Source organism: Solea solea, chromosome 19 (genome assembly GCF_958295425.1).
Source record: "Solea solea chromosome 19, fSolSol10.1, whole genome shotgun sequence".
Taxonomy (NCBI): Eukaryota; Metazoa; Chordata; class Actinopteri; order Pleuronectiformes; family Soleidae; genus Solea; species Solea solea.
This window is the reverse complement of record NC_081152.1, coordinates 4890279-4914842: the sequence shown is the minus strand read 5'-3', so window position 1 is coordinate 4914842 and position 24564 is coordinate 4890279. Positions and strand designations below refer to the sequence as shown.

The following is a 24564-nucleotide window of genomic DNA, read 5'->3' as shown; positions in this document are numbered from 1 at the left end:
AAAAGGTAAAACTGTTCAAAAACGTGTGAAAAATACAAGACAGAAACTCAAGAGTAATGTAAACAATTTATTGGAACAATGTACAGACTCAAGCAATGGTAACCAGTCACGCTCACTATATCATCTTACAAATATTACAAAATTACTACAGTACAATATAGATTCTTTGCATGATCCAAAATATTTGGTGGCCCCAATAAGTATTAATTTTAAAATTCAGCAGCTTATTAAAAAAACTAAAACCATATCTATCAAAATGATGTTTTTGCTTTTATCAGCAAAAAAGATGAAGGCAGATAGTCTAATCAAGTTTGAAGGCTAAAATGAGAATACAGGAGTTCTTTGACTAGACATTCCTCAATATTGGTGGATGCTTTATAAAATACAAATTTTCAGTAAAGCTTCATAGAAAGTCAAACACACATCTGCAAACATCATGTTTATAACATGATGTCCTTAAGTTGACAACCTGTTTCTTTGCTTTTAAATGAGGCATTACCTGCTTCTTTAGATACAGTGTACTGTGTATCTATTGCAAAACACCAACAAAACCTCAAAGCATTTGCTCTGAAGGCATTGTGTACATATTACACTGAATATTACCGTAGTCTGATAACAATCACTTTCGACAAAAGATACATTAAAGTATGTGCAAGTTTCCTAATGACTCTTCCCTCCTGCGTTGCAGTTATCCTTAACATTTGACATCTAGCGGCGCTGCACACATTTAACACTAACGTCAATCCACACCCATGGTTACCCATTTTTAATAAGAAGGGCAGAAGATTCACTTATCTTTAGCTGTTGAGGATGTGAATAAAGGTGTACACATTGAGGGGCAGAACGATGAAAACAATTAACACTGAATTACAGACGACCTGAGGTTAACACATAGGAAAAAACACATTTTCAAGTAGTGAAACACAACTACAATGTATAGCAGCAGTCGAGTCAGAAAAACAGCACAGCGGGGCTGGGGTTCGTTTCATGTGTTTCATAGACCGACATTCTCTCAATGAACGACCGGCAGGACAGCGGACACACACAAATGCACACTAACGCACACCCCCCCCCCCTCCAAATCAAGCTGTGATTAGCCTATTTGTTTTTGCATGCCAAACAGCTGGAATGTGACGGACAACGATCACTTCAAAACACAAAATGACGTGGCACATGTACGTATTTGCCTCTGTATTCCATGATGCATTTATATCCTGTGTTTCACCGCCATTTGCTTCACATTTCACATTGTTTATCAGAGAAAACTAAACTACTCTTAAAGTCTAATAACCCAATTGCATCAAGATAGATTATATACTTACTACTCATTAATTATTGCATTAAGTAAATACATTTTAGCAGCATCATTTTATTAATGATCTGTGTTCACACCAGGGTCATATGATACGATGGAGTTTTCGGGCCAAACTGAAGGCATTTTTTTAATCTTTTGAGAATAAAGTCCTAATTATTATTCAAGCAAAATCTCAGATCATCAGCTGCAACCTGCGTCAAGATGAGAAACGTGGAGCATTTCCTGAAGTTACATTTTGATTGGGGCTTCACAAATAAAGAAATACTTAATATTTTTTGGCACATTAGCACCACATAATCTTTAGCATCAGGACTTTGGAAAGATTGTGCAAGACACTGAGTCTGTTGGGAAGAAAGAATCACACAGACTTGGAGTTAATTATCTTTTGTGCGTTCTGTTGCTATGTAATAATAATACATTTAATTAGATAATGATAAAAAAAGAATCTCATAATATAACAACTTCATTCTAGTAAAATTATCACTTTATTCTCATAATATTACAACTTTATTCTTGTAAAATTATATAATTAATTGTTAATTATATAATTTATAAAAACTATTATTTTCTCTCTCTTCAGTTTGGCCCTAATACGTCGTAATATTATCAAGGATTTGGCTACAATTATTTATTTCAAGCGCATGAGATTTAATTTTTAAGTGCATGTCATGTTAAAATACTGCAGTTATTACTCTGGCCAGCAGAGGAAAAATGACTGGCTGGGCATTAAAAAAAAAATTAAATTAAATTAAATTAAATTTAAAAAAAAGACAAAAATCCTCACTCTCCAACCCATCATGGAATACATTCAGCCTATGTCTGTAACTTAAACACTTACACATTTAATTAAATATAACAGCGCAAAAACAACAAAAGACAATCGACATTGTAGTTTCACAGTTTTTAAAAACTTTACATCCAGCTATGGGGTAAAAGTTAAGGGAGAACACTCCAGCAGGGTTTATGTGACATTAGGACTGTCCCAGAGTTATAATACCTACAATGCTTACTGTTTATGTACTTTTTAAACCTTAATTTGAAGCTTCCCCTCCCTCCCATTATCCCCACCTCCCACTATATGTTGGGGTGTGAGGGGCCACCAACATGCAAGAGACGAAAGCATCCAAGTACCCCACGAAGCACAACCACCCAAAACATTACACAGTCATCCTCAAGATCATGCTTTGAGCACAAGAAGCCAAACAACTAATCAGAAAACTTCAGTACACTGAGAAATAAACATATCCAACACTGATTCGATGAGCTGCGAGGTTCTAATAGCCAAAAGTCACTGAACATCACTTTGACGGGTTTAGTGTTGTTGTGGTTTTTTTTAAATCCAAAGGAACAGAAGATAATGAGCGACTCACAGGACAACATCAACTGTGTGCTTCTGCTTCCTCATCTCTCGTCCACAATGCTCCGACAGTACAAAGGATTGTGAGCGTCTAAAGCTTTGATATGAATGTCCGTGTCACATCCACACCACGAGACCAATACTGCGGCATTCACTGCACCGTTACATCACAGCCAAGACTCTTTTTATTTTTTTATTTGAACACCTCTCATTTTGGTGCCAAAAAAAAAGCCGTCATGCTACACTACAGCTGATTGCTGTAATTATCTGGTAGAGGAAACAAAAAGTACTGCGAATAGATCAAACATATGAGGTCAAAGAAGAGCCTTACTACAGGGGAATGACAGCTGTCGAACGCAACACACATCACTAATATCCAACAGCTTTTCACAATGATACAAGCATGCTACCTATTCTCAGAAAAGCTGCCCGTAAAAGAAAATCTTGTGCTCTCCAGTGACAGAAATAACAGCTTTTGCCCTGCTAAAGAATAGGAACACTGAAATGATCTTGTTCTTTGTGATATTCATTATTTTAGCTGCTGATCCTTAACCTTTAAGCTACCGTTGTCTTTATAAAGAAAACGTCTCGTCTCACGAACTTCCAACTTAGCAAGTTTTTAAGGTGAACACTCTTTTGTTCCAGTGGTAAAAATGCTATTTCATTAAACATGCCATTTACCAGCCTGACATGGTCATGAATGTGTAACTGCTCTTTTCTGCACAAACCTCTCAATTTAAGAAAAACTCGTCATCTAGACAAAATGAAAGAGCAAACGCTTCACGGAGTTTTGCAGAGCTTTTTCTCCGCATTAGCTTGCATTTCTTTTTCAGTAGTTCAACTGACAGAAAGTGAAGAGTTTGGGGAAGAAATATAGAGAAAAAAAAAAGAAGAAGAAACAGAAATGTCATTATTTCTGAGTAAGATGTGATTACATGAATTTTCCTCCCACGATTAAGTTGTTCTGCCTGTCCCTTTCCCCCATTTGCCTGTGCATTGGGGCTCTGAGCACTGCAGCTACCACCTCCCTCCCACCCCGTCCACCAGGTCGGGGAGGGGCCCGAACCCCTTCCCTCCCCTCAGCAGGCAGACCCTTCCCCCCAGTAAAGGGTAACATGTTCCCTGGGTAAAAGAGGTTCCCCATTTTGTCTCCCAAAGTGAATAACCTGTGCAGAGACAGAGACACACGACATTAAGTACCAAAATCAGGACTTTTGATCCATTGATTCTGTGGTGAGTGACATCAGAGAGGAAAACTGACCCCAGTGATGAGGCACACTGCCAGGGAAACAGTTAGACCCCGTAAAAGGTTGCCAGCCGCTCCTTCAGTGGCATCGGGAACTGGTCTGAGAATCGTCTCCAGTTGTCCTCGCCCACCTGGTTCTTAAACCCGTGAAGGATCTGAAATTCAACACCAGGAGAGGAGTTCATACCATGTTATAAAGGAACACTCCCTTTTTAAAATAGCTCATGTGTATGACAAGGTTATTACAAGTGTCACACTGTGCATGTTTCCAGCCCTCCACTAGGGGGCAGGGGAGAGTTAGTGAATGGCAAAGTGAATCATCTGCTAAAAACCATGAAGTGTTTTGCCTCCTAAATGAAATTTGTCCATTTTAAGCAGTTATGTCACTTCACTGCCATCTTCTCGGTAGTTTTATTAATGTGCAGCCAAACCTGTAGTCACTTTCAGGTGTTACCTTATAGAACATGTCTCTGAGATCCTCCTTTGGATTTACCCAGGAGGCCACTGCGTCACAGAAGAATATAAAGTCCTGTTCCAGGAGAGAGAGGTGAGGTGACATTTTAACTTCCAGAGCCATTCAAAAAACTTAATTACCATCATAGCATCTTAGTGCTGGGTCTCACCTGCACTACACCTCCTGGATTTACACTGATCATAGTGCAAATTCCTCTGAACGCAGAGTCTTTCTCCTCATTGTCTCTTATATTTCGTAGTGAGGAGCACCTGACAACAGGGACAGCCACATTTAACAGGAGACATATCCAAACCCTTTAAATAACAATTTTAGATACTTGTATAAACTACTAAATAACTACTAAAGCTAATAACGTATATGCATGTGAACAAATCTTTTTACTTGCTGGAAAACTATTTAAAATTTAAGGTGTTTTCTTAACAGTAAATACATATTATACATCTATGTGAGCAGTTTACAATGACAACTCAAGCATGCACACGAAACACAAAAATAAAATAAATAAAACACTTTTGTTTAAACATTTTACACAACTACTCTTGAGCGCATGTAACTTCACTTTGTTCTGAGCACTGTGTTCATCACAACCTCGTCTTTAGCACCTTAAAAATAATATTTTACTTTTCTTTGGACAGATTGAGTACAGAAGGTTTGGGGACACTATGGGACAGGCACATGCAGCTGGGTGGCTACTAAAAAGAGAAAGGGATTTAGGAATTGGTCTTTTGCAGCAAAGACTGCAGCCTTTCTCTGTTGTTGAACCAGCAGGCATGTGACAGATCTGATCCCATGCATCTTTTAGGTTGTTAGCGACAGTTAACAATGACAAAAAAAACAAAACAGCTAGAAATTAAACAAATTAATGTATAATACATGAAGGTGCTACAGAGGCAAAAACAAAGAAAACAAATCACAAGAAGGACCTAAAAGAGGACAGGGTTAGTCACATGGTTGGCAATGATTACAAACTCATAGGGAAAAGAAAATCAACTGAAAAAGACTTCTTTTGAGGAGGAAAGTGAGAGAAGAGAAGAAAGGACAGCAACAGGGGAGAAGAGGGAGCAACAGAAGACAGCGAGAGCATAGAAAGAAAGCAGAGAACAGATGAATTAAATAAAAGATTGAATAATACACACCAGGGTCTTATAAACTGCTGTAGCATGGGTGCCACCTCTTGAGGACAAACGTAACCAAGACGACCAATTGTTATTGCTAAGGTAACGCAATCACGGTTACACACCACCAAACGCCAACCAAGACATGAGCAATGAGGAGGGGAGGAGAAAAATAAAGAAAAAACAAACAACTCAGAGACATAAATCAACAGAATCTGTGTATGATAATAAACAGAAGATTTCACTAGTGTTGATTATTACTGCCCCTTCAAACATGAGGAGGAATGTAAAATATGACACTCTAAAAAAACACATACAACACGTTTAAGGGAGAACACACTGACAACTTTGACAGGACATTCATAGAAAAAGGCAAACAATGGCATGTGCTTTCAGAAATCCTGTTGATCAAAACAGCTAGTGAAATCTGGTAGGAAGCTGATTGAAGTGTATTAGCGTGATTTAAAATGTGTCAGTGTTTGGTCACAGGCTCGCTGGTGTGTGTGTGTGAGTGTGTGAGAGAAAAACATTAGCAGATGACTTGAGATTTCTCCCTTAAACTCACAAATGTTAATTTTCCATAAGAAAACAGAAATTTGTATTTTGTTCTTTTTGAAAAAGAAATGACAAGATTACTCCAAGCCAACTACATGGAGGGAGACTAGTATCCAGCACAGCAGGTTCTTATGAAGCAGAGAGGAGGGAGGACCTAAGTTTCAAAGACACAAAACTATGCAACATTCTCATTAACAAACAGGCATTTATGAACAGTCCAATGACACATGCAGAAAGCAGATGGTATGCTCATTAGAGTACAGTTCAGTGCAGGATCAGCTGATTAGAGTCAAAATGGAAACTCATGACGAGATTCTACTGCCACGTCCACATGTAACAGCGGCATTACGCGGCTACAACTGGCCAAATTCCGCTGATAATCGTAAAAATCTCGAAAGACAGACGTTAGATTTAGACATGGCCGAAACGTATCTTAATTTTCATTTTTGTTTCACTGTCGTGTTTTCAATTTTTTACGTTGAAAACATGCAGCAACTTGTAAAAAAAAACACGTCCCACTCGCCAGATGCAAACATTAGTGAATTCTTATGGGACTGTTGTTCGAGTTATATCATGTATCCTGCATCAAACATTGGCCATTCTTAACAACATTTAACATCTATTAGCAGATATGCATCCACATTTAAATAACAGTAAATAAAAGCAACAAATAAACTGACAGCAAACAAACAGGAACACATCTACAGAGTCCCTACTTTTTTTCATTTGATTTTGGCAGGTTACACTTTCACCCTTGCATGCACCATCAGTCTCTGACTCCTGACATTATAATTTGCAATTCAACTCGTGGAAGGAGAAAAAAAAGAAGAATGCTCTTGGCTACGTGTCCTAACCTTAGTCAGTCATTCATGACTAGTTATTGTTTAAGTGGTCAGTAAGTTCAGTCTGATGTTTTAAATATGTGACGCTAAGAATGTATCACTACCTGTGATTAATCCTCTGCCGTTACGATAGACTAACACACGTGATGGTGCAGAGTCAAACCACATTAGTAAAACTCCAAGACTGGGCACTTACACGGTTCGCTTGATTCAAGATTGTTAAGCATTTCACACCAGGGTTTGCCCTGGGTTTCCTTTTCTCTTATTAGGTAGTCAGGCTGCAACGCTGCCAGAGGGTAACTCAGTCGAGAAAATACTTAACATACTGTACTTTGGCGAAACCAGCGAAACCTGTAAGGGTCAAGGCTTGGGGAGGGCATGACAGGCACCCAAGTGAGTGTGGTGAATCCTGGCTGAATGGACCTGAGTGTGTGAGCACTTCCCTGTGTATGTGGTGACATGGCTCGCTCTGGCTCAGCACTGCCACCAAGTGGTACCTGTGTTTTCCAGCAGAGTCTTTGGAGTATTGGGTCTGTTAATGATCTCTACCAGCTGGTGCAGCACCATGGCAATGTACGGCTGCATTTCGGGCCCTGTGGGTGTCAGAGAAGGAAGCGATGATGGAAAGAAATCTGTTGACCGTGCACTCCAGTGACTGTATTTCCATAACAATATTAAGTGTAAATCATATGTTGGGAACATTGTTTACGAAGGTCAGCACTCACCCATTTGTACAGCTATCTCTCCAATTGCCCATGTCGCATTGTTGCACACTGATATTAACTCTGGGTTCAAATTAGTACCCAGTATGGGCATAAAATCAGCTGGAAGGGGGACAATGAGTCGAATTAGCAACAGACAAAACTATTACCAAACAGTTTCAGAATCAGCTGCACAGAAACTACCGATGCATGGTTTGACGTGCTGGAAACAAGCCTTGGTCAGATCTCCCAGCAGAGCAAACGAACTCTGGCGCACTTCTGGCATTTTGTCCTGAACAGACGGAGAGAAAAACAAAACAAAACAGCTGACTTCATCAGTTCATCAGACAAGTGACGTACCAAGACCGGGACACACCACACCCGACAGTCGGGCGTTGGGCAGTCATTGACCATCAATAGCCCTCATTGGGTCAGTGTGTGCAGCGACGTCATCTCTTGTTGGCATAAGTCAAGTGTGTTGAATCGCTGTGATTAGCTGTGTAGCTCCAGCCAATCAGAGGACGAGCAGAGACACGGAAATTAAGTAGCGTGCAAATAACTTTACGCTAAGACGGCACACAACAAGAAACTCGTATGTAATCAACTTTCTTTCATTACTTCCAGGATTCATTTGGACATGTGGGCGTGAAAAAAACAACAACGTGAGTGCAACTATTTTCCCTGCCAAATGCCAACTGTGGCAGCGTCACAGTATGTCCCCATTCTTTGTCATAGGCAGACTGTAGGGGCGGTGTGTCCTGAGCTTTGTGCACACACACACACACACACACACACACACACACACACACACACAAACACACACACACAAACACAGCGTGACAGCGTGACAGCTCTTTACCTGCATGCACTGATACATGAGTGTGAGGATGTTGCTACGAGCAACCAGCTGCTCAATGGTTCCTCCCAAACCCTCAGCGAGTCCACTGAGAAGATCCAAAGCCACGATCATGAAGTCTTTGTCGGGGGCTTCATACTGGTCAGGCTGTGACTGATAAAGCTGCAACAGTGAAGGACAGGAAAACAAGAGAATACAGGTTAAAAATGAATTTAACGTGACAAAAGACTGAAATGAGCTTTTTTTATATTCTTTTAAAAAATATTTCATGAAGCTCTAACATGATGGAGTCAATTCTCTATCATGAAACCACATTTCACATTGTTTATCTGAACATTAAACCTGCTTTTCTTAATTTTTTCACCACTTGGAGGCAGTGTAAACAACTTAACCATGACCTCTTTAGTTGTTGTATAAAACTGATGAAAACATGTTGGCCAACAATCATTTATTTACACATCCAGCAAACAGAGCGGCATTAGCGTTCATTTATATTTGAGCTTGTGTAAATATTCTTGCTCTATTTGGGCTCCAGATGTTTGTCTTATCATTGACAGATGATGAAGTGTGGTGTGAGTGTGTGCAGGTGTGGATATTATGTATGGACATTCAAGGGTCCGGCGCTCTCACCATGGCTTGAGCGAGTGTTTTCTGGACCAGGTTGACACAGCGTTGATACACAGGCTCACAGTAGGGCAGGAAGCCGCTCTGCAGGGCAGTGGCTACTGACGACAAACACTGAGGAACACAGATACACACTCAGTGAATCTGTCTGTCGGAGGTTTTCATCAAACAATATGGACTGACGCAGGCAACAAGTGAACAAGTAAAAACTCACTTCTAACAGAGGGAAAAGGTCTTTGTCTTCATCTTTAAGCTGGTTCCATTTCTGGATCAGTGGAGGCATCAACATCTGGATGTACTCCTGTTAGATTACACAGATTAAATTAGTCAGTGTGCAAGTAATATGTGAGGAAATAATTGCAGACATAATGCTTTGGTCAAGCTGTTGAAACAAAAACATCTCGCAAGACTTGGGGGGGGGGGGGGCTGTGGCTTGTTTCAGGATGTATTTCACAATAACAACTGGAAGTACACGCTCACCACTACTAGCACTAAGAGGGGAAATGAGGATGAAGAAATCAAACAGTGTATGCTAATTTTATATTCACATCGAAATGTGAAGTGAAACTGGGTCGACCCACGTTTTTGTTTGTTCTACATACCGGTTTATTCAGATGGTGTCCCACTGAGTCTGCCAGCGTTCCAATGGCATCATAAAGAATAAGCAGGTTCTTGTGCTGGTACTTGCTGAAAGCAAACACCAGCGTGTCGAGGATGAATGCCAGATAGGGCACCAGCTCTGTACACGCCTCCTCCTCCAAAGTGGCAAAGGCACTGGGTATAAAAGGAGAGATTAAAATTTGGAGGGAAGAAAACACTGTACAGCAAACAAAGGGCATCTGTCTGTAATCACATTAACTACTCAAAAACTAATGTATTAATTACCTGCAAGCAGCCTCCTGCACACGCTTGTTGCTGTCCAGAATACGTTTGAGCAACTCCGTCATTAGGGGCTTCAGGTAAACGTCTGGAGGCTGGCTGACCACCCAGTGGGCGTAGCGGCTCAGTGTCCAGCAGGTGATTGAACGCACCAGGGCCTTCTTATCAGATAAACACAGGACGAGGTGGGGAATGAGCTCGGGCAGGTACGGGATCATGCCCTGCATACAACCTGGAGACAGAGATAACAACAGCGTCAGCTCGGGCAGCTATTTTCTCTGACAACAGACGTGTTTGGGTTTTTTTTGTGCAATTTATGAGCACATTCTTATTGTTTTTCTAACCTGTATCCAACAATGTCAATGTGAGCTTTCGCCATACTGTGGCATCCATTCTTTTCAGATTGAGGTAGATTTCTTTCAAAGGTAAACCGCTGACCGGTCACAATGATCAGTTGATAATGTGACATTAAAATGTTCAAACAAACGAACAAACAAACAGGACTTTGCTCAAATCTTAAGTTTTTTTGAAGTTTATAAATTGATCCTGAAGCGGTGAAGTGGTTATGTTTGAGCTCCTCAACCATGCAAGCTCTCCTCTCATTTTTAGTGTTGGCTGTACCCAGATATTTCCTCTTCCTCTTCCTTTATAATGAGTTAAAGGACTGAATAAAAATGCATCATATGATGCCGACTCCTCCTGTTCCCGCCTGTGAGGGAGGTCCTTTTAATTTAATAGCTTGATTACATCACACTTGGCGTGAATCACTTTCAAATTGCAGTTTTGTGCTGTTTATTCAAGTTGTTGCTCATGTGCAAAGGGCCCTTTACTTCCTATGGTTTCTCTCCACTCTTTTATCTCCCATCTTCTCCTCATCTCCTCCGTCCACTTACCTTCAGCTATAGCTCCCAGCACGAGAATGCCGGACTCTTTAACCACCCACTCTGGATGGAAGAGCAGCTCTTTGAGGAGGGGCAGAAGGTGCAGCAACAGATCGTCCCTGAAGACGTTGGCCAGCACATCCAGTGCCGCCGCCGAACACTTGCCTAACATTTGGAAAAAAGGAGGGAGACAAAACGTACAAACAAAGAAGTGTGCAGACAAACATCATACAGACGTCACATGACAGTACACAGACACAACACAAGTAGTCAATACACAGGTAATCAATAAAGAGAAAGACAGACAGGAACATAGATAGAAAATTTACTTTTTTTAGGAAAAGAATAAAAGATTTTATGTGCTTTAAAACTGAACTCACGCAAGTTCCAGTCAGAAATAGTATCATCATCATCCAGTTCGTCATCATCATCTTCGTCTTCCTCGATCCCATCGGCCTCATGTTGTTGGGCGACTGTGCGTGACCGATGGAAGCGTGGACGGATGTCTTGCTCGTTGTCAGGAATTGCCTCGTCTTCTTCAATGTCGCCCTGATAATGACGAGATACAAGTTTTCCCCGTTTCATGTGCAATCAATTTACACAATTATTGTTCCTGTTGTTTTTTTATTGCACTACGTTGTCAGTGCGTGTAAAATGTGTTTTACATGACACAAAATGATGTGTGCGTCTAAATGACATCTAAAATCCAATTCAATTGGAACCTCGTGTCATCCTGAATCATGGTGTAATTCACAGTATCACCTACAGGTACAGATATCAGGCAATATGAACTGACCTTGAGCAGAATAATGTCAATCTCAGAGTACTTCATCCCGTTGACAAGCACCGGAGTGAGTCTGAAGTGGAAACCAGAGGTAAAATTATGAGAACAAAGGGCAAGGATAGGTCAGAGGCCGAAAGCCATCATTCACAGCCGATTCCCGCTGTGGCGAGGTTTAATGTAACAGTGTGGTGACAGATGTTAGAGGAGCGGTCGACAGCCAAGGTTCTTAATCAAACGTCCTGGGCTGAGGAAGAGGAATTCATCACTCTTTCAGGGACTAACTGCCAAGGTTGTTATTAATCAACAGCTTTCAATATTTGTATTAAAGTGTCTCTTTGTGTGTTGGAAGTAGGTGTGTTTGTGTGTTGGGACGCTTTGGCTGGACATTCTGTCACAGTTTATGCGTTAAGACTTGGTTTTAAGGTTCAGGTTAGATTAAGGGTTAGCGTTAGGCATTTGTTATGATGGTTAAGGTTAGGGTAAGGGGCTGGAATTTACAGTATGTCTAAGAATGTTGTGTCAATAAGTGTGTGTGTGTTTGTTTCCTCTTTCAGACTCTTTTCTGGCATAAACACTGACCTTGTTAGGACCAGTAGTCCTCATGGACACTAAAACCTGGTTGTAATGAGGCAGAAACTCATTTTCTGAGGAACTAGTTAAGCTTTGAATTGTGGTTAGGTTAAGCTTAAGGTTAGGCATTAACTGGTTATGGATGCTTTGTTTACGCTGTCCAAATGAATGGAAGTCAAAGTCCTTAAACGGATAGCTGTGCAAGCGTGTGCGTGTGTGTACTTACTGGGAGAGGTGTCCACACAGCACTTCCTTACACACCGGCTGCTCGGCCAGAGTTAGCCAGAACTCACAGGCTTCCAAGGCAACGTTTTCATCTTGGTCCTGAGTCCTCAGTAGCATGTACTGTGAGGAAATTAAAAGGAATCCAAGTTCATACTACAGCCCTTACGTTTTTATTTCAGTCTCATTTCATTCATTAAATATCTGCAGCCCAACAGTGACACAAGTACAACGTCTTGTCCACAGAGCGTGATCATGGGTGTATCATTCATGGATAAGAGTGCTGATGCTCAACCAGAGAAAAATGGCCAAGGAATGCATGTCTAAATAATATGGTTATAATTTTAGACATTGTGGATTTTTAATACAGTTTACTTAAAGACAAATTAAGAGTCATCTTTTGGAGTTCTGGGATCAACTCAAACTACATGTTAATAAATAATTAGAGACCATGCGCCCCTGTGCTGTTCACTATAGTGTTTTGCAGACAACATATTGCATGTGAGTAGAATCAGTTCATAAAATCAGTAAGAAAGAATACAGGGTACAAATATTCTAAATTGACCCTGAAGTCTTACTACATTACACTCACCTCGATGATGTTATGCATGTGTGGCAGGAGCCGGTCCAGACGAACCTCCAGCAGCATGACCAGAGCTCTGCACACGTTCTTCCTCACTTCTGGTTCCTCATCTGTTGCCAGAGCAAACAGGTTCTGGAGGGAGAAAGAGGGTCATACTGTATGTCTTCTTAAAGTTGTTTGGTTTTTCGATGTACATTGTATTGTGTTTTAATGTTTCAGAACAGAGTAGAATACAATAAATCAGTCTCCCCCTAAATGCAGCGGTAACATTATCTGGGTGTGTTAATCCAATTTTGGGAAATTTCAGTTAAGTACAATTTCAGTTGGACTAACATGTATATTAATAGTCTGGTTTTAGTCGGACTAACACCATAATTAGTTGTTTCTATTGTCATATAAATGTGCTGAAAGTTGTGTGAAAAACAAAAAGTGAAAAGAAATAGTTATTATAATGGTAGTAATTTGTTCCTTTTAACATGAATTCACGCTCCCTGTAACTGCAGACCTGCCACCACTGTGGCTGTTTTGCTATTTTATACTAATCTTACATCGCTGTTTCATAAGTTGAGGATGAAACATGCTTTTAAGTTGTAACTAAAAGCAATAAAAAAATAAATCTAAATTCTTTCACCATTGATGTGTTTTCTGTCAGACAAGACTTTTGGGATAGAGAAACATGTATAACATCAGCAGAAAGGAAGCCACGCAATGTACTCGTCAAAATGTGCTCTCAATTTGAACACAAGAATACACTCAGAAGCTGTACAAAGGCAACAGGCAGAGAGATAAGCCATAAACAACCTGCTTTTATTTACTGAAACACTTGTTATGTGTGTGTGAACTGTGGAAAGACTCACCTCGATGAAAGCGTCGATGTGCAGCATCAGGGCCTGAGTCCTGCTGATGATGAACTGATTGACGCAGGCGATAGCATGAGACCTGCAACACAATAACACCAGCGTGTCAGACCAGCGTGTTTACCTCACATGCTGCACACTATGAATGCAGCCTCTGTCTTCTTCTTTGCTCTAAACTACACGTGTTTAACCTTCTGACACGAGAAAAACTCCTACATTATAAAAAGACTGAGACATCCGTTTACATAGGGCTGCAACAATTTATCAATTTGTCAATTATTCCTGGATTACTTACATTAATTGCATTAAAAAAATGTTATTAATCTTTTTAACACAAAGATGTTCTTTGAATTTTCGGCGTCTTAAATGATCCACAAACCATGAAAACATTTATATTGTTGGTTATTTAGCAAAAAAAACATTTATGAATGTCATCATTTTGAGGTTTAGGAAAGAAAAACTGTATCTGATAATGGAAGTGTCATTGATCGCAGCCATAAACCTTCAGTATATGTAATTACATGTTTTCACAGCAAGAAATGTTGTACATCATTCTGAGCAACATACTAATAATCATGCGTCATGAGTTAAAAATAAAACAATTACTCACTGAATCTCAATTAACGCATGGAGAGTGGTTAAATGCACAAGACTTAAGGTTCTTAAAAATAGAAAATGTCAGGAGAAACGTCATACCGAATCTTAGGACTGTTGTGCTTAAAAAACTGTAAGAACTTGGGGATCATGACGTTGAGGGGACGGTCCAGCATGTCACTGTCCAGGATCTCAGCAGAGTCTTCACAGATCTTCTGCAGGGCTCCAAACGATCCCTGAAAGACGGAGAGGAACATGGACGACACGTAAAAGAAAGAAAGATGAGGGTGAATACCACTGTCTGGATTCCACAGTGACCATGCACTTGGACCACAACTACTGAGATATTGTGGATAATGATAATTATAGTAATGTGATTCTTGAGTTCTCCTTACTTCATTCATTTTGTGCTATCGAAATTATACCTAAATTGTGACATTTTGTCATATCATGATAAGGAATCTATCTGTGATGACTTTTCCTGGTTTTAAAGGCAGTTGCACTGATGATCATCATTATAATTATATTGAAGCAATTTGTGAAATACACACAAATTTAGTTGGTAAAGAAAAATACACATAATCATAATCATAAAAAGGCACCTAATAATACTTCTTTAATTTTAATACTTCTTATTATTTGTGTTATAGCTAAGTTTGACCTATTTATAGGCAATTTCATTGTTTCTAACACGCATAAAACCCAAATAAACCAGGTGTTATCTGAAAGAACTGTTTTTTTTCCAGAAACCTGAGTTCAGCTTTTTATGTGTACTGTAAAAGGAAACGCCCCGTACAGCATACATATCCAAATATCATCTATAAGCCATATCACCCATTTCACTGCGTACACTACATTTGTAACTGTGATAGAATACAGAATAATCAAAAATAGAGCAGTTGTCACAAAAACTGTGACTGCAAAAAATAGATTTTGTAGTCAAAATACATTATTTTAATGGAAAAATAACACACTCATTCCTGCCATGAAACAACGTTGACAGTCCAAACATTAATTTTTCTTTCTACTGGATTTTCCCCAACATTCGAAACATATTTTTATCCCAGTGCACCTTCATATTCATTGGATATACATGGGGAACAAAGGAAAAACAAGCTTCTACTGAGACACTATTCTAATAATTATTGTGCTGTTCAGGCTGAGCTGGCTCACCAATGCTGTTGATGTTACCTTCAAACAGTCTGCGAGTGTTCATCAGACTTAAACACACGTCTGTCTCTGTTTCTAGCTGCTTGACAGATTGTTAGTATGCTCTAAGTATGCTGCGGATTCCACTGTCTCTCACAAAAATGCAGTCTGAGAAGCACACACGAAACAGCGCTGACACTGACGCTATCGGCAAAGTGTTTCCATGGAAACGGCTCTCACGTCTGCATTCCTTTCAGATGACAGCTCCACACGGGTCTCGGATGCAAAAAGAAATGTCGGGGATAGAACGATGATGAAGGTTAAGGCTGAGACTGTGTCAAGGTCACAGGTGGAGAGAAGCACGTATCAGGTGAATCAAACCATTTTTCCACTAATAAGAACAGGAGAGTCTGCTCAGTGGCTCCCTGCAAGCTTCAAACTGACAAGGAAATAAACCCACTGCCTCGGAGAGTGTACAGGTGAGGACTTGATGTTGAGGTTTTGTAAAAAAAAAAAGTGGAAGCAGAGAGGATTTATAATACTAAAACACAAAAAATTGATTGAGAGATGATTATCCGTGGAAAATGAAAATTTAAATCCATCATTCAACTGTCAAAAGATGAATCTGCAAATAATTTGATTATCTATGACGCAAAACTGAAATTTAAAGCGTTGCTTTTTTTGTCATTCTAGTCGGACAAAATAACACTTCTCATCATTTTCAGTACAAAAGCATCGCATTAAATCAGGGCTGGGTAATAATTCAATAACAGGATATGTATTTTCCGATATAATTTTCTTCAGTACCTGTTGCAGCCACTGGATTTTGAGTGATTAGAGTTGCTGAAGCTGAGCGTTTCTGTCGCATGTCCAGCTTCTGACTGACCGGATGATTGTCATGCTGCCTGTGCTCACTTTAGTTGAAGCCGTGGAGCTGTTAGAGCACACTAGTTTTTGAGCGCGCTCCTTTTCTCATGTAAAAGAGAAAAGGCTTTAGTAATCGTTTGAAATCAAGAATTTTGACTTTGAAATTTTAGTCACCGATCTTCTGTGTCATTAATTGCTATGAAATGTTTTGCCTCAAGTGTTTGGTTTTTTCTGTCCATAAAGAATTTTAAAACTTAATTTACTGGCTACTTTCACTGAGGAGCAAATTGTCTGTTTTGAAACTTTTTTAGTTTCTGGCCATATTGCCCAACACTGTATGGCAGGTTTACGCATGAAACACAATGCAAAACAAAATTATATAATAGCTAATGTCTCAACATCTTTGAGGATTTTGACAGCAATGATAATTAGTCGATATCCTTTAAAATGTTGATTTTTAACAGTTTAAGTTTTGAATTGTTGATATAGATTATAACAATGGACACAATGTTCCAGGAAACAACTCTTATTTTCTTACTTTAGCATTCAATAAAAATTCAAAGGCATAATTGAACTACAGTGTAGAAACATTGAATTCAGATTCTCTGCTCTTGAGGCTAACCTGTGTAGCAGGGCGGATGCTAGCGAGAGGTCATGTGACACTGCTGCAGCAAGGACGGTTTCTGCTGTGGAGTTTCAGTGTGTGTTTCATTGTATTTTGTGAAGTGCTCGATTAAGTCAATTTGCAGAACAAGAATCACTACATTATCTTAGACGATGTATCTTGCCTACCTCTAATGAGAAGCAGGACATGGCACAGTCCTGATGTCAACACATCGGACACTAGGGGTGGGTCAAAATATCAATTTGGTGATGTATGCGAAGGCAAATATTGATATTTTAATTTAAAAAAATGAAGGCGCTCTAAAGTAAACAGTCTATGCTAATTTCATATCGTGATGTATCGCTTGCTATCGATTGCTATCTTGGCCCATGTATCGTGAGGTACCCTGTGATTCCCACCCCTACAGGACACTGTCGGTGTTTGTAAGAGTGAAGAGTGTGTCGGAAAAAGGGCAGAGAAATGGGAGTGGCCTTCAAGCATTCCAGTGATGCTGAAGTGTAATCCACTCTCCAAGAGCAGCTATGAAAGGTTGTTAAACTCGAGAATGTAACTCACACAGATGACAGCGAGTCAAGGCAAACGTTTAGAATGTGTTTAGTCAGTCCAGCAGCTCTTCAGGACTCCTGCTACTGGAAACAGGCCTGAAGTTGTGGTTCACATCAGAGCGACGGTGACAGAGCATTGTCATACGTGAGCGTTTACACCCTCAGGAGCGACATCAAACCTGACCCTCACAACACCAGCGCAACCACTTTCCAAACGCCATTAATCATGACAGTAAAACTGCTCTCAGGCAGAACCTATATAAAGACATCCACCAACACTGCACTTGGGTTCCAATACACCTGCTTATGTCTTTTTATAGAGCATGCGGTGAGGCTTACAGTGTTGGCTCTCTCTACTACAGCTCATCTCTGTCCATTAACAAGACAGGACTTACTGCACAGCTGCAACTCCTAAAGAACGACAGCAGGTTTGCATCTAATCTATTAAATATGTCCATAACCATCACAAATATAAACACAGTGACCTTCAACCTCCGATCACTCACACCTAACACCTACACACCATTATACAATGTATGCATAATGAGGACAAATCATTGAGTGATGTGGAAGTCATTGCTAATTAACTCTGTACGTGCATTTCACATTGCTTGGATACTTAAATGCATATGGCACCGAAACACTGGCAGCCGTCTAATATATTCCCAAAAATAGATATCAAAATCCTCGTGGCAGTAATGATGTGGTTTATTTAAGGGTCTCCATGGAAACAGGCAACACCTTCACCAATTAATTTGGTATGACACAGGTATTCGCAGCACCGAGGTCTGCTGCAGCTCTGGCAGTGCACTCCCACGTTCACTGCAGCTGAATAAAATACATGACAGTGAGGATAACTGAGCTGACTGCAACTGTACAGAGAGACGGCACATTTCAACGACACATGAGATATCGCTGAGCAGAAATACACTACGCATGATGATGTCAGTTTAATTACCGTCAACATATGAGATCAAACGGAGGCTATTGTTTCAAAATTAAGTAAAAACTTTGTTTCACAATGTGTGGTTCTGATGGAGAATGAATCATTCAGTTTCAAATCAGGATATGGGGAAAACTCTCCAGAACCAATGACCACATAAAGTATTGCAGCTGTACATTAATCACAGTGTAAGTCTTAAATAGTAATTAATAGTTATAGCCATAGTTTAACATTAATATTACGTTTACACGAGGATAGAGATTAAAAAAAACAGCAAGTCTTACGAGCGGTTCCTACATTTAGTCACTGTTGGGCATTAAACCTAACCCACATACATCTAGATCCTCCACGGTAAACAACTGACCTAATTCTCATCTTCTGGAGGAGCTTCATCAGAGAGGCGTACTGTGGTTCAACAACAAGAGCCTTTTTTCTGTCACAAGCCTGGTTTTCATTTTCAAATAATCATGTGGACATTCCTGCTCCAAGGCAGCGATGGCTAATCCTGGTCGGATACATTTCAAACGCCCTTTGACGCAGCTGAATTTAGCATTACACTTAAACATGTGCCTTAATTGTTGTGTGTGTTCTCCAATGTAAAGGTATGCACCTCTCCTCTACACACCAAGATCACAGGCACATGCAGCTCACAGCACATTAACATCCAGAGAGTTTATGTGAGGTTAAGTATGGACGCAGCACTGATACACAGATCACACAGATAAACTGATCCAGCATCTTATTTATCTACTATTTCTATTTCAATGACAGTGTGAAGTTATTAAGGACAGTTTAGATAATAGATATTCACCCAAATATAATACAATGGGGTTTAGAAGTGGATTTATAGAGGAAGAAAACATTTATATTGTATTTTGCTAATAAATAAGTAAAAGACAGATAATGGGGTCGTGTGTTTTATAAAATATAATCTGTAGCTGTGACTGCTGCTGTTCCAGCTGTGAGTCTGCCATTAGCTCACTGGGCCAGCAGGAAGCTCTCCAGCTGCCACTTAATAGATGATGCAGCTCTCTTCTCTTTCGACAAATAAATAAATAAATAAATAAATAAATTAACAAACAGCAGCGCTGCGTGTCTCCACTGGCTTACTTATAGCACATGCATAACATTACATATGATCACAAAACTGCTTAAACACACTCATAGACATAGACACAGAAAAGAGCTGGGGTGCATTTCTTCTAATTTAGACTTAGCTGAGCGGTGCAAAATAACATCTAAAACCCTGAGTATTAAATGTTCACAGTAATACAAAAATGACAGTGTTGTCCTCACAAGCCAGAATTTCCAATGGTATGTCGTGTTTGTCTGTCCCACTTTGAGTCTACTGATAATTAAGCTGTCAATGGGATGATTTGATTTACATGTAAATTTTCTGTGTGCATATTCTTTTGATTTATGTAGCATATTAAACAATACTCAAAGGAACTTAACAAAACAAAGAGACAAATTGAACTGAAGAGCAGACTAACAAAATCAGATGCCACAAGAGCCAACCTCCAACTCCAGAGATTATCCTCACCTCACACGTGTTGTAGTCCTCAGAATCCAGCAGCAGGCAGAGCTTAGGCAGGAGCTCTGGCCAGTTTTGTAATTCTCCTTTGGAGGCAATCGTGGTGATGAGGATGCCTGTCAAAGCAAAGATTTACGATACTGTATAAGTCACACTGTGGTGGTGGATGCACGAAGAACACACACTACTGTGAAATTCACCGTCACAAAAGAATCCCAGACATTCACACTGATTGTAGAATAGTCTTAATAATTATCTTAAAATCTTAAAAATAATATTTTTAGTTTTAATAGTAAATCACTTTACAGACACCATTGCTTGGTTTTAACCTGCTGTGAGTCTGTCATCAGCTACAAATACTGATAAGACATTTCCCCTGTAATTCATGTGAAGCCCTTGTACTCAGCAGCAGGTTCAACGTGGCAGGAGTAGAGCATATGCTGTAACTGCAAATAAACAAATCTATAACACCAATATGCAGCACCTTTCTATATAAATTCATCTTATAATTAGGGCTGCAATGATTATGATTCAATCACTAATTTAATTCTCAACTATTAGTTTGAGTGGGTTATTTTATTTCAATAGAATATTCTCTGATTTTAACTTCTTAAATGTCAATACGTTTATTTGCTCTTTTCTTTGCTTTTGTGTCTGTAGACAAAACAAAAACACATCTATCCAATTAACTGAGATACTAATCAGCAGATGAATCTAAAATGATAATAATTATTGGTTGCAGTCCTACAAATAATCATTCATCATTCTTCCCTGGCATCTTTACAGTAACTGGGTCCAAAAGTGGTCACTTACCCACAGTGGCCCGGATAAGGGGAGAAGAGTCTCCAATGTTCTGGAGACACTCGCTCTTGATGAACTCAGACACACCATTGGGGAAGTTCTGATAGTGGGCCTTCACATTGTTCTTCAGTATCAGCCCACTCAGGGACCGCGTTGGCTCATCTTGTAAAGTGGAGACAAGGTAAGTGAATGAACTGAAAATCAAATACACCAGTGGAGCCAGAGCAAAGATTTCAGTGCTGTGAAGGTCACTGACTAACAAAGAGCCTCCACATTGCTTTGCATTAAACCCAGCACCATTCACGCAAGCATCAGAATAAAGTAGATCATGATTTGTGTGTGAAAAAATGCAAAGTTTTGCATTATATCAACTTAAAAGCAAAGGGAATAATTAGCAAATGGCTGAACTGCTACTAATATATTATCAACATGTAATTATAAATTGATGGCTCTACTTTGTGACTTGATCATCTTTTTCTTCATGAATATTTGTGGCTTGTTGGATCTGAACTGTGAGCGATGTCTTAACACCTCTTAACATTTGAGTCATTACTGTGTAGACAGTCAAGCCAAGAGCTGAGTGGTGCCAGGAATTAGGTTTAAAATTAGAGCGACCCATATTCTCAGTGCCACGTCATTCTGTGGCACAGATGCCATCAGGGCAGCCGAGTCATGGCTCACATCATCTAAGAACGTGGTACAAATACAACAAAATAAAATACAGATTCTTACCTTCTGATTTTAACTTTGTCAAAACAAATATTAAATAGTTGTTGAAGTCTGGAAACTGGTTGAGTTGCTCGAGTCTCTGTGGAAGTGGTTGAGGAAGACAAGGTGCTAAGTTTACTGTAATACGTCATTAAAATAAAACTTGTGAGCACAAAACCAACATAAACACTTTCAGCTAAAGAGATGGAGAAAGAGCAGGTGTTTATGTTTTCAGGAGGCGGTGTAATGGCATGTGTGAGAGGGAAGTGGGTGTATGCTGATTGGTGAGGTCATAATATTGTTGTTTGCCTGACTGAATACTTGACCAACCACATGGCACACTCAGAGTTACAACAGCAGCTCTGCAGTACATGACTTAATGATCAGGATGCATCCAAAAACAAAAGGAAAACAAAACCAAAAACATTAGGACCAGCAGGTAATAAATGCCTCCATAAATGTTAATTCTGTCAGTGATTTTCTCCACAATTAAATTCTATTCTAATCTGCTTTGGTAACTCTGCAAAAGAATAGAGTGGTTAAACAATGTTAGATACTGATGCATTTAATACAGTATTTAATCCTCCTTTATGTATTTCCTGTAATGCATCAATCAATTTATGACTAAATGCCAAGTAGTTTAATAATAAGTTAGTTTTCCCCCCTCACTCTGATTCCAGATACGAGGCAATATTTTCTTTGCCAATCTATGCCAGTAAAACAAATATGTTTTTGTTTTTTTTTTACATTTTACGCACAAAACTAATTTTATCGTGTTGTGTTCTGTTGGTGCTCACTTGTGTCCCTAATAAAGTTTGAATTGAATTGAATGAATTAAACAATATTAACACTGATAATAACAACAATAATAATTGTCATTACACAATTGTTACAACTTCGCCCTCAATCATAAGTGCCATTAAACTATAGATGATATATTGATATTTCTCTCTGTAAAATGATCATCTCTACACTTTCTGATAATTAAAAATATATAAGACAAATTTAACACTCAAAAATTATGTGGCTCATGATGGGGGGGGGGGGCTGTTCGATGAATTAGCTCTGCACTCATTATTTACTGGGTAATAAAGGGCGTTTAGGACTGCGATTAACTGCTGGGCTGAGCCATGCGACGTTCAAGTGCAGGGTAACTGTATTACCGTGACATAACACGCCAGAATCTACTGTTACAAAGGCCCAGCAATATTCATCACGGTCCGACACGGCCCTGGTCTACAACATGGAGCTTATTAGCGCTCTATTGCCTATTAGAGACAAAAAAGCAGCAACCAGAGACTACGGACTAGTTTATAACGGTGCCGTCCACCCGGCTCGACTGCTGGTGTGGTTATAGCTAGTTAGCCTGTTGAGCGTTAACAGCCTTGTTAAAGCAGAGGACAGCGGGCTGAGGAAAGGATACTTGCTGGACGGATCTCTGTGTGGACGTATCTGGAGACTGAGACTCTTTCAGAAGCTGTAAAATCTGCTGGAGTCCTTGCTCGTCTGGCTTCCACTCACACTCCATCTTGCTCTGCTGCTGCTGCTGCAGATAAAGGAACAACATGAGCCAAAGCGGATGAATTGTCACCAAAACGACTCGCTAATTCCTTCTCCCAAAACGCGAGGGGACAATGAAAGTCACGCTCTAGCCAGACGCGTTCATTGAACGTGGACACGGAGCGGCGTTTACCTGTTCGGACCGACGTGCTCGAGTGTAGCTGACTCTCCGCTGAAATGTGACCGTCTGTCTGGGTTTTCAGACACGGGCCTGCTCACGGCAGAGACATCCGTTTTCGCAACAAGCTGAAGAAGCTGTGGGCCAAACAGTGCGGCGGCGACATATAATTGGCTGGGCCGTCAGCTGACGTACGGACGAGCGGTCCTAATACCTGACATGTCTTTTACATGCTCCCAAGCTCCCAAAAATAAAACATTTGTTGTATCTTTAACTCACAGCTAGACGCTCAAATATGTTTTAACGCGTGTAAATTCAAGCCACATTCATTACATCCATACATTCAAGTAAATTACGGACTGTATGGCTACGAAACATAGCACAACAAGATATGTCCGACTGCTCATGAAGGCAGCACGGCGTGCCTGAGGGTCACGCTGCTATATTTTGTGTGCTGACGCATAATGGCGTCACCTAGCGGCTGGTCGTGATACATTGACCTCAGCCAAGGAGGTTATGAGGTTTTGCCTGCATATTCCTTGCATTTGACTCAAACGTTAAATATAGGTTATGAAGGTTATGACCCAATGATTTGTTTTGACTGATCCACATGACTGACTTTGAGTGACATGGTGGGAAACTGAGACCACTTGGCAGATGCCTGCACTCCAAGTGCTTTCTAAGAAAAAAAATAAAATCTTCTGTAGGAAAATGTGTAAAAGCACACTGTGCTGTAACAAAAAGCAATTACAGCTTAAAAAAAATGATTTCACAAATGTCATGAAATTACAATATAATGCTCTAAAAAAAAAAAAACAATCTGAAATGGCAACAGGGACTGTAGGAGCCAGAAGTTAGTTTTAGTTCAGGAAAGATTTGACACTTGTGACAATGTCATTTATTAACAGTTGAAGTAGTTAACCGTTGGCCGTAAGCCTTTGATTAAATTAAAATACTCTCGCAAGGAAAGGAACGTGGCTTTGTGGCCTTTCTGATGTTATTTTGCTCTTCAGATAAAAGCTACCATGGACACTTTGATATCTTTGACGGCTGTGATAGATAAAAAGTATTGGAAGATATGCTGAAAAATATCTAGCAATTGGATGGATGTGTCCGTTTGAGAAGTTTTGGTGTAACACGGTCATCTAATTTCACTATATCAGTGTCTGAAGTACAGTAAACGTGAGGAAGATGAGGATGAGAGAGAGAGTTCAACTTGGAATAAATCTGCTTTCTGTGAGGTCCGTAGCCTACTTTG

General features: G+C 39.9%; 1 protein-coding gene across 9 annotated transcripts; it reads right to left on the bottom strand.

The window, feature by feature from the left end:
- Window positions 1–54: 54 nt before the first annotated feature.
- tnpo1 (transportin 1) lies at window positions 55–23646 on the bottom strand. Of its 9 annotated transcripts, none has more exons than XM_058617045.1 (25): window positions 23322–23642; window positions 23052–23174; window positions 21653–21728; window positions 20933–21082; window positions 20129–20235; window positions 14559–14692; window positions 13863–13944; window positions 13015–13137; window positions 12427–12545; window positions 11643–11703; window positions 11227–11395; window positions 10859–11011; window positions 9972–10197; window positions 9689–9860; window positions 9301–9387; window positions 9093–9200; window positions 8466–8624; window positions 7811–7898; window positions 7631–7729; window positions 7403–7498; window positions 5530–5605; window positions 4542–4641; window positions 4373–4447; window positions 3934–4073; window positions 55–3838 (listed from the first exon to the last, which is right to left on the bottom strand). In XM_058617045.1, the coding sequence occupies exons 2-24, from the start codon at window positions 23154–23156 to the stop codon at window positions 3966–3968; spliced, it is 2673 nt and encodes an 890-aa protein (XP_058473028.1). In that variant the 5' UTR covers window positions 23157–23174; window positions 23322–23642; the 3' UTR covers window positions 55–3838; window positions 3934–3965. The 9 variants fall into 9 exon arrangements, 7 of the variants coding, with proteins under 7 accessions (XP_058473028.1, XP_058473029.1, XP_058473030.1 ...); XM_058617046.1 differs by having other exon boundaries at window positions 23052–23171; XM_058617047.1 differs by having other exon boundaries at window positions 23052–23165.
- Window positions 23647–24564: the final 918 nt, after the last annotated feature.